Below are 11,375 nucleotides of genomic sequence, written 5' to 3' on the forward strand. Positions count from 1 at the left end.
CTAGAGGGGGGGGGGGTTGAAAAGACGATTTTAAAACTATTACAGATTTAGCTTGTAAGAAAACTAATGTTAATTTTGCAAGCATAAAACCTAAATATGCTAGGATCAACTAAGTGTAACAACAACAACTCAAGCTAAGCAAGATAGGCACAAGATATATGTAATACAAGTAATAGCAAGATATAAGTACATCACGCACGATGGCTATCACAAGGAGAGAAAATTTGGGTATAGAGATAACCGAGGCACGCGGAGAAGAAGATAGATTCCCGTGTTCCCCCACACAAGGTGACGTACATCACGTTGGAGAGTGCGGGCTACCACGAAGGTCTCCCGAACGCCACGAGTCTCACCTTCTTCTCCAAGCCAATACCACGAAGGTCAAAGGCCTTTCTCTTATGGCTAGCTTTTCCTCCACTCCGGAGATGGCAAGCTCCACAACCACTTCACAACCTCCACGAAGAAGAAGCCCGGGCCTCTTCACAATCTTCCATGAAGAGGTCACCGGAGCACCAACCGCCAAGCCAAATAGAAGGTAACCCCTCCAAGAGTAACAAGCTCACGGTTTCTTAGCGAACAAATCATAATGGGAGCTCAACACTTATGCAAGGATGCGAAAGCAAGAACACCAAAGGTGTTCAAATCCCTCACATTCAAATCTCACCAAAGCAACAAGTGCTAGGGAGGAATTAAAGAGGAAGAACAATGAATAAAATCAACAAATGACTCAAGATCTAGATCCCAAGAGTTCCCCTCACTTAGAGGAGAAATGGATTGGTGGAGGTTGTAGATCTAGATCTCCTCTTTCAAAGCCCTCAAAAAGATGCAAGAATCGTAGGAGGAATGGGAGAGGAAGCAAGCTCAAGAAGGTCAACAATGGTGGGAGTAAATAAGCTCAAGAACCCTAGAAAACCTTTGGAGAAGAAGCCCCTTTTATAGCCCCTCAAAATATGACCATTTGGGGCAAAAAAACAAGCAGCCAGTTTGTCTGCCGGAAAGTTCCGTTAGCGCCGGTTTCTACGCCGGAACCAAAAAGTGAAACTAGCGAGGAAACCGGCACCGCCGGTTCCCACGCCGGAATGGCCTGCCGGTTTCGGAACATTTCTGGTTACAGCAGTCGGCAGGCCGGTTCATGCGCCGGAACGTTTTTGGTAGACCGGAATATTTCCCGCGGTAGAGCCGGTGCCACCGGAACCTACGCCGGAACTTGCCAGATTATTTTCAAACGGTGATTTGTCGAAAGAACTTAACTTTGACAAAGTTTTCGAACTTCGATTGAGATGAAACCAAATTTATTGGAAATATTGAGACTCCTCACAGAATATTTTTAGATGATTTGAAAGAGGGAGCGTCCCAACGTCAGGAAATGGTAAAGACGTCCAAACTCGAAAATGCAATAGAAGATACATGCGAATTTCGTTTTCGATGAACTTGGGCTTGTTGAAAAGCTAGCAACAAGTTTAAGAACCTCACACAGAGAAACACCAAGAAGCAACAATAATATAGGGATACAAAGTATGCAAAAGATTGAGCTCCCTAAGATGATGCGATCAAGTTACTCAACTGAAAGCCCCTCTTGATAGTGAGGCTATCTATCCTATAACCCGGTATGCCAACAACCACCTTGATACCTGTAAAAGGAAAACCCATCAAGGACATACATTTTCCTTGCCATCCCGCTTGATCTTGATGACAACACTTCAAGCTCCACTCAAGCCGGAATGCCTCACTTGATCGGTGTTGCTTCGTGAAGAATCACAAATGCTTCCCCATACACCTGTTGCGGTCAGAAACCCACCGGCGGGCAGCGACTGGCAACACCGTAGAGCCGGGAATCTCCCAGGACTGCGGCTGGCCCTGGTCCCTCCGAGCGACGGCCCGCAAAGCCTTCTGGTCACACGTCCGATGCTCGTCGCAAGGGCGTGCCACCTGACCTATACCTGGTCGGGAAGGTGTTGGATGATGCCTCGCTTAGTTTCCTGCATGGCATACACGTAAACGTTAAATACGAGCCTCGATCGGCTCTCGAGGTTGTCCTGTGAATCGGCTCAAAGAGCCGATCCACCCATGATACGTACGAGGTGTACGATCGGATGGTGGTCCTGCTTGATCAAGATAAAGCTAAAGCGACCTACTACGATTTGGGGTTTTCACCGCACAATCGGAACATCCTACTCGTGATTGGGCCTCGCGCTCGCACACGGTGATCGTAAGCCGATCCTAAACAGGGCCTAAAAACCAACACGAGGTTGATCCCCGGAACATCCTGTCTAGGACTAGCAAACGCCACCCTACACGCCGCTCCCACCCTACACGCCGCTGGATCCTCCAACCCTTTGTAAGGCCTAACAATGCAGATATTAAACTAATCCTTGAAGAACAAGGAGCAATCATAACGGATCGGATCTACTAAATAATGATCAAGCGGGGTGCCGCCCTTACACCCGTGACGGGCGTAAGGGCGGCTAGATGCCTAAGGGTTGCACGACGATAGCATATGATACGAAGAACAATGCTAACCCTAAAACACCTATGATAACTACGTTGCTCGCCATCAAAAAGGCTTCGATACGAGCAACGCATGGGAGACGAATAAACGCGTGTGCTGCCTAGATCGCAAGATGCGATCTAGGCAGCATGGTGCTTACCCGGAAGAAACCCTCGAGACGGGGAGTTGGCGATGCGCCGAGATTGGTTTGTGTTGAACGTTGGTTGTTGTTTATTTCATAAACCCTAGATACATATTTATAGTCCGGGGGACTTTCTAATTCAGGCGTGCACCTAACCGTGCACGGGTTCAACTCTAACTTCTAAACGACACGTATCCTACTATGTTACAGATATATGGGCAAACTAGCCCAAACTTGGTACACAAGGCCGATTCATGTATTCCTTCTATGTATATTCTTCAAGCCCATCTCCAATCGCGGCCCACCTCTGATCCGGTCAAATTCTGGTGATAACAACACCATGCTAGGATAGCTTCATTGAGGCACATCTTCACATGTCCATTATCACCAAATGGACGGCAATCTTTAAGCATGATCTTCTCGATATGCACATCTTGAACTTGCCCTTCTCAACCTTGATGACATCCATACTTGATGCCATCCTCACATGGGCTATATGAGATCATATTCTTGATGCAAGCCCATGGAAAGATACCTAAGCCATATCGAAAAAATGGACATATATAGTGGGTTAGCTCATGAAGCATAATTGACAAGGCTTACCATACCACAAGATCACATGATCGAAAGTGGTACACTCTTTATGCTTCATGTGTTGATCAATCTTGAATTCAATCTTCACCCTTAGTCTTAGTCAACCTTGTATCTCTTCAAAACGATGATCTTGATGCCAATAACAAAGGAATATATATATATATCAATCTTCATGGCATCCATACTTGAATCCAACACATGGACTACAAGCAATACCTATGTAACAATCTTTCATATAAACACAATCAAAACATTAGTCCATAGAGGATTGTTATTAATTACCAAAAACACACTTAGGGGCAATGTACCCTTACAAAGAGGAATGCATCTGGGCTCATAGGATTTAGTGCTCACCAAAAGATATCCGCGGTCATGCGCATCTTCGCCTATGGAATTTCGGCGGACTATGCCGACGAGTCTCTTCACATAGATGAAGATACAACCATGGAGTCCGTTCGTCGGTTTTGCAAGGTTATGATCCGTTTGTATGGGCCGACGTATCTTCGAGCTCCCAACGAAGGAGATACCATTAGATTAATGGCGGAGAACGAACACCGAGGTTGGATGGGCATGCTAGGTAGAATTGATTGTATGCATTGGACATGGAAAAATTATCCAAAAGCTTGGCAAGGCTTGTACTGTGGCAAGAGCAAAGAACCGACGATCGTGCTTGAGGCAGTTGCATCCTAGGATCTTTCGATTTGGCAGTTTTTTTTGTTTGCCTGGTTCTCTCAATGATATCAATGTGTTGCATAGATCCCACCTTCTTGAAGTTCTAGGTAAAGGTGATGCCCCAGCTTGCAACTGCACCATCAACAGGAGGGAGTACATAATGAGGTACTACCTTGCCAACGGTATATACCCGGATAAGTTACATTTGTGAAGAGCATCAAGGTTCCAATGGGCAGAGCTGAATCTTATTTTGCAAAAGCACATGAGACAACCCGAAAAGACATTGAGAGAGCTTTTGGTATTTTGCAAGTTAGATTTGTAATAGTCCGAGGTCATGCAAACCCTCAAGGAAATCATGACCACTTGTGTGATTCTACACAATATGATCAGAGGATGAGAGGGGTTTGAACTTATCGTTGATAATGTTGGCAGCCGGGCCAAACCAACAAGAAACCCAAATACTATTGCGGCATTTCTTGAAACATACCGTGAGATTTAGAATTCAGGGTCAGAGTAACAGCTTGAGCTTGATCTCATTCAAGATGCGCGACAAATGTGATTTATTTGTATTTCAAACCATTTGTTATTTGTTGAATTATTATTGTATTTTTGTGTCGCTAAACATTTGTTGTAATTCGGATTATTGTTGTATTGTATGACACTAAAATATTTGTTGTATGATTTGATTCATTGTGATTAATATGTCAAATGTTGCAAAATCCTGTGTTGCGGTTTTGTTTGCGGGATGAAAAAATAGTGCGCAGCCCAGACACGCCAAGCGTGCGAATATGCTGCTTTGCAGGGCACGTTTGGTGCGTCTGGGATGTGCGCTGGTTTTCCAGCCCGCAAGATGTGTTTGGGGTGGCTTCTATACGCGTATTTGGGGTTTGCGGTGTCTGCTAGAGATGCTCTAACTCAACCAACTATAGGGCTCGTTTCATTCAAAGAAGTGACGCCTCAAAGTTTGTAGGATTTTCATCCTTTTCTACATGTCTTTTTTGATTTGTAGGATTGGAATCGTTATGAATGCATATGAATTTTTTTCCACAGGATTGCGTTGCACAATGTTTTGCATGAAAATCTCATCAATTCATACCTCATATTACAATCCCTTTGTTTTTCATGTGAGTCAAACGCAACTTGAAGAAACATCCTCAGGGTTTTAAATCCTATATAAGATTCAACATATCATGATATTCTAATTCCAAAGTTTCCTATTTATATGTTCTAAGAATCTTGCAAATTAAAGAGATCGTCTCTCTTAATGTTCGGATCATCTGATAAGGACAGCCACCGGATCAGAATGTCCACAACTGAGTTTGGGAATGGGGATTGATAATAGCTTGCTCCCAAGGCTTGTATACTATCATAATGAAAAAGCTCTCCACTTATTAATCGTGCAAAAGACCAAACAATCCGAGAAAAAGGAAGAAACGTATAGCAGGAGTACATCTATTGGCTATTGCTCACGCAAATACAGACAGTAGACACAGTCCATAGTAGACAACAAAGCCTGTCAGTTTTGGCTCTTTGCCCTCACCCGCTTTAAAAAGCCCAGCCCCGTAACGCATGCTACACACACCCCTCTTTCTCCACTCCATCTCGCCGATCCCGAGGACGAACGGAACTGACGATGGCGGCAGCGAACGGCGAGAAGGGGTTCGTGGTGCCGGAGCTGGAGATCAAGTACACCAAGCTCTTCATCAATGGCCAGTTCGTCGACGCGGTCTCCGGTACATACCTCTTCCCCTCTACCTCCTAGCTACGAAATTCACTTTTCACGGCATTCCGGGCAGTAACCGGCGGTCTCATCGGGCGCTCGCCTGCCAAAGACCCTGCCGGCTGCCGGGTGCCGGCCGTTCTTTCTTCTTCATCTTCCTAGGCAAACTTTCAGAAGGGGTTTTTCTTTTCTTTTCGAAGAATCTGATTCTATTTCCAAGTCGCCACATATTTTTAAGATGCATGTGCGGACGATGTTTAACAGAAAAACTTTTTGCAAATAAGAAAAACAAATCTGTTTTATTTGTGGAGCGAATTCGAGGTCCAGAGGCAGAGGGAAGGTGCGTGAACCGGACAAGTAGCTTTCCTTGGGTTTAGGGATCAATCTTGAAATCTAGCTACGGGCGGCAGCCGGCATCCCATCTTTGGGTCGTCGGAGAAGTGACATTGCTGTAAGTTTAATAATGGTTTGCGAAACTTGTACAGCCTAGCTAGCTTGGAAATTATGCTGAGCGTACTTCCCCCGATTCCAAATATAGATTCGTCGCTTGTGCATATGATCAGAGTGACATGGACATGGTCCCAGGGCGGTTTAGCATTTTGGGCTCTTACTCTTGGTTTCAGATTAGTCAGTCCATGGTTTTCTAGTTCTATGATTTAATATACCAATTTGTAAGTTATATCTGTGCATAGCCCATTCTGGATTATAGCAGAACAGAAATTATGAGCATGAAACACTAGGATTAGGAGTTCCTTCCTGGATTTGATGGTGATTGATTACAACGTTAGACATAGGTACTCCGTACTACTGAAATAGAGAGGTCCAGATGGGTCGCTCATCTTTTTGGAGAGTGTGAAACCCACATTGGAAGGAACCATGGTAGCTAGGCTAGCTATGGCGCCAAATCCACGCGCTATGCAACAGTGCATCACGGAGAGATGCACAGTTGACTTCGTTCGGAGAATTCCTCCTGTGTTCTTTTCTTTTCTACACTGATGTACTCTGCGTGAAATTTTCGTGTCCCAGATGTGATGTTCAAAGGTTTTACTTCCTCCATCCATAGGATATCAAAGATTTATCTAAATTGAGATGTATTTAGATACTTTTTATTACTATATAGATACATTAAAGTTTAGAAAAATCTCCGACATCCTTTCATAAGGGGAGTACTGCAGTGCTGCTCTGGTCAACACAAGCAGTATGCTAGTATGCTGATGCCTGCATGTAGTATCAGTCTGAAAGGTAATCATAAGTATATACGGTTTTTTTTTTCGAAATGGGGAGCGAAACCCCAGCCTATTATATACAGGTTGGAGTACAACATTATGGCAAGTGGACATCCTGTTGAATTGGAATTGGGGAGGTGTCGAATCCGACAAGTACCTTTCGTCATGCGTCGGCCGCATCGATGTCGCACATGTTGTCTTACGCCTCTGCTTCCCTTCTGGACGGGCCTTTTCGTATGCATCCACATCGTCATCTTTGCTATAGTTTGCACTGTCCTCTGGTTGATCGCGTAGCCCTTTTGTAAGCTTGTGGCTTTGAACGAATTCTAGATGGTTACACCTTAGGCTTACACGTACCTCTGGTGTCACACTGTCGTACCGCTACGTATGTCCGGTAAAAAAACACTCACAAGTGGGACAGTTTCACCATCGTTATCATGGTAAGACCACAAACACAAGGCCTAAAACGTTATTGTGACCCGCCATTAATTATTAGTTGCTTTCTCGGCGAAATTATTGGTTATTAACAGTGTAAGAACACGAAATGTTCATGTTAATAATCCAAATTCGAGTACTAGTCGTCAGTACTACTGTAGAAAACTTCTTCTAAGGGAGAATTTACTATAGTTGTGGTTGGACGTACATCGTCCGTGCACGGTAATTAATTCGCTAACTGGACATGTGAACATTAACCCAAAGTCTTAACTTTGACAAACACAAGTCACCGGCTGATGCACGGTGGTAATTAGGTCGCTAACTGGACATGCATGGATGTGAACACTAACCCACTTTGTCGAACACAAGTCACCGGCTGATGCGCTAGTACTACAGTATATGACTAAACCCTAGTAGCTAGCCTAGATGATGGCCAATATTAAACGAGGGGATTATTAGGATATAATCTTGAGATGGGGACAACCTAACAAGCAATACATGCATGTGCAACGCAAGAAGCAACACAAGTATTTTTGTGATGCGACTCCTTGCCCCATTGCTATCTTTGGGTGCACATAGGAACTCACTGCACATAATTCAGAGATACCGGCTGGTCCAGAGATCAAGCACTTGTCGAGCTCTTTGGCTTCATGCGTACGTATGCACGGTATGCATATGTGTGTGTGTCGACTCCCGTGATCGATGGGAGCTCACAGACAGGTATGGGTCCAGAACGTGTCTTCCTTGTGGTGCATGATCGGTCGAGCTGTAGTCGTCGGCCAGAAAACAGATCATATTTTAGCTATTGGTTCCTTTTGGAACAAAAATTATGCTATTCAGAATCTGACAGCTGGTGATGTCTACTCTACTGATTGTTGCTGTTAGGCTTAGAAGCTAGCCCCAGCTTGCTTGCTGCTGATGCGCTAATAACAAACTATGATGTGCTACTTCCTCTATTCATTGTTATAAAATTATTTAGAAAATACATGTATCCCAAAACATTTTAGTGTGTAGGTTTACCCATTTCTGTATATATATAGTTTATATTAAAGTATCTACAAGATCATAATAATGAAGGGAGATTAGGAGAGGGTAGTTAACTTTGTCTAGCCAAGTGGGACGTTGATTGTCATGGGTCGTTCCGTTATGTACTCCCTCCGTTCTAAAAGAAAGCTTCTCAACTTTTTCTAGATTCAGATGTAACTATAGCTAAAACATGTATAAAGTTGAGAAGTTTTTTTAGGACTGGAGGGAGTATCATTTTTATGGGTACTAAAGCTAGTAATTCCTCCATCCTAAAAAAAGAAGTATTTAACTTTTTCTAGATATAGACGCATCTACACTAAAAACATGTCTAGATTCAACTATATCTAGATAAATTTCTAGAGAGTGTTCTCAATCTACTTCCACGTCAACGCTCTACTTTGATATGTGGCTAGCTAGCTAGAATAGGGAGTGATGTTTTGACTCTTGGGTGCATATGCCTCTTTTATTTTAAAATACCTTTTTGTTATATTTCAACATGTTAAAAAAATTCAAACAAAAGATTCACATGTTACATGCGCACAAAGTCTTTTTTTTTTGAAAAATCAACCTATCGTTTGGTTTTGTAAAAGAAGAGGAAAATTGGTGCTAAAAATAAGATTTTTTATGAGACATATTTTTTCTTTTTTACACCAATCATAAAAATATCGTTTTCTCGCGAAACTGTAGGAAGCATCTAGATTATCGAGATGTACATGTGAAATTTTTTATTAAATTTTTTAATATTTTTTTTGGGTGGAGGAGCATATGCACCTAAAAGCCGAATCGAATTTTTGGCTAGAGTGGGACTATATTAGACACGAACAGCCTATCTTTTTTTCTTTCTTTCCGGTGAATATATATAGAAAATAGTTAAGGAGGTTCATTACACTTTCTGAAAAATAAGAGCTATTTCTCCACAATTTATGTGACGAATAAATTAGCTACATTCTTGGACAACCATATGCCAATTTCAGTTTCTTGGTTGAAATTTCATTTCATTTCTTACTTTAACAAGTACACTATGAATACAGGCAAGACTTTCGAAACCCGGGACCCACGCACCGGCGAGGTGATCGCCACGATCGCCGAGGGAGACAAGGCCGACGTTGACCTAGCCGTCAAGGCCGCCCGCGAGGCCTTCGACAACGGCCCCTGGCCCAGGATGCCCGGCTGTGTACGTACAAACAGCCTCTGTAAACGCAATAAGCTCGGCCCGTTCATACTTAATGGCTGGCCCATGAATGGATTAGTTCGTTTTCCTTTTCCCGCCGATAACAATGTCTAATTCTTTTCCGGCGCGTGCACAGGCGAGGGGTAGGATCCTGCACAAGTTCGCCGACCTAGTGGACCAGCATGTCGAGGAGCTGGCGGCGCTGGACACGGTGGACGCCGGCAAGCTCTTCATGATGGGCAAAATGATGGACATCCCCGGCGGCGCCAACCTGCTGCGGTACTACGCCGGCGCCGCCGACAAGATCCACGGCGAGACGCTCAAGATGTCGCGCCCGCTCCAGGCCTACACGCTCAAGGAGCCCGTCGGCGTCGTCGGCCACATCGTCCCGTGGAACTACCCCACCACCATGTTCTTCTTCAAGGTCAGCCCCGCGCTGGCTGCTGGCTGCACCATGGTCGTCAAACCCGCCGAGCAAACGCCCCTCTCCGCGCTCTTCTACGCTCACCTCGCCAAGGAGGCCGGGATCCCCGACGGCGTCCTGAACATTGTGCCTGGATTCGGACCCACGGCCGGCGCCGCCATCGCTTCTCACATGGACATTGACAAGATCAGCTTCACCGGCTCCACCGAGGTTGGGAGGATCGTCATGCAGGCAGCGGCCATGAGCAACCTCAAGTCAGTCTCGCTTGAGCTCGGCGGCAAGTCTCCGGTCATCGTATTCGACGACGCCGACGTCGATATGGCCGTGAACCTAGTTAACATGGCCACGTACACCAACAAGGTACTGTGCTCACCATGTCAACCACCCGTTAACTGAAAAACATGTCAAGTCTGTCTGGGGTTCTGGCTCAAGCAAAAGGCTCAAATTCTCTCGTACGATTCTGCTATTGTGACAGGGCGAGATCTGCGTTGCTGGGTCGCGCATATACGTGCAGGAAGGGATCTATGATGCCTTCGTGAAGAAGTCGGTCGAGCTTGCAAAGAAATCGGTGGTCGGAGATCCTTTCAACCCCAATGTACACCAAGGGCCTCAGGTAATGAATATGCATAAGCTGCCCATCTGTACATATATGCACTCTTCGGTGAAGAAAGTCCTAACAACCACTTAATTGTGCACAAATCCAACGAAGGTTGACAAGGATCAGTACGAGAAGGTCCTGAAATACATCGACGTCGGAAAGCGCGAAGGCGCCACACTCCTCACCGGAGGGAAGCCTTGCAGCGAGAAGGGGTACTACATCGAACCCACCATCTTCACGGACGTCAAGGCATAAACCCTCCCTACTCCTCATCAGTACTTGCCATGAACAATTGAAGAGGGGAATTACATGCTGAATTGTTTCAAAACATACCCCTTTCTTGCAGGAGGATATGTCGATCGCGCAAGAGGAAATCTTTGGGCCGGTGATGGCTCTCATGAAATTCAAGTAGGCATTTACATTTAGTTTCCCTGAACATTTTCAACTTGTGGCACACAGATGAACTGAGCTGACAGCCTGAAACTGCTGGGTGTGCACTGTTGTTAATTCAGGACGGTGGAGGAGGCGATTCAGAAGGCGAACAACACCCGGTATGGTCTGGCCGCCGGGGTGGTGACCAAGAACATCGACACCATGAACACCGTGTCGCGGTCGGTCAGGGCCGGGGTCATCTGGGTCAACTGCTACTTCGCCTTCGACCCCGACGCCCCGTTCGGCGGGTACAAGATGAGCGGCTTCGGCAAGGACATGGGCATCGACGCCCTCGACAAGTACCTGCACACCAAGACGGTGGTCACTCCACTCTACAACACACCCTGGCTCTGATCTGGACCGATTGTTCGTTTTTACAGTTAATACCTGATTGGATCCTGTACTTATTACTTGCTTTGATCAACGTGCATGATGTGTTACTTTTCC

At 45.2% G+C, this 11,375-nt stretch overlaps 1 protein-coding gene across 1 annotated transcript; it reads left to right on the forward strand.

Annotated features, from left to right (window-relative positions):
- Positions 1-5,479: 5,479 nt before the first annotated feature.
- Positions 5,480-11,375, forward strand: LOC124665572 (aldehyde dehydrogenase family 2 member C4-like). Its single transcript, XM_047202971.1, has 7 exons — positions 5,480-5,629; positions 9,335-9,477; positions 9,611-10,258; positions 10,374-10,511; positions 10,608-10,745; positions 10,843-10,904; positions 11,009-11,375. The coding sequence occupies exons 1-7, from the start codon at positions 5,530-5,532 to the stop codon at positions 11,280-11,282; spliced, it is 1,503 nt and encodes a 500-aa protein (XP_047058927.1). The 5' UTR covers positions 5,480-5,529; the 3' UTR covers positions 11,283-11,375.

This window comes from Lolium rigidum, chromosome 6 (genome assembly GCF_022539505.1).
Source record: "Lolium rigidum isolate FL_2022 chromosome 6, APGP_CSIRO_Lrig_0.1, whole genome shotgun sequence".
Lineage (NCBI taxonomy): Eukaryota > Viridiplantae > Streptophyta > Magnoliopsida > Poales > Poaceae > Lolium > Lolium rigidum.

Coding starts and splice junctions, on each gene's coding strand:
- LOC124665572 (XM_047202971.1), top strand. CDS start 5,530: ATGGCGGCAGCGAACGGCGAGAAGGGGTTCGTGGTGCCGGAGCTGGAG. Junction 10,512..10,607: donor ATGTACACCAAGGGCCTCAG/GTAATGAATATG, acceptor AATCCAACGAAG/GTTGACAAGGATCAGTACGA. Junction 10,905..11,008: donor ATGGCTCTCATGAAATTCAA/GTAGGCATTTAC, acceptor TTGTTAATTCAG/GACGGTGGAGGAGGCGATTC.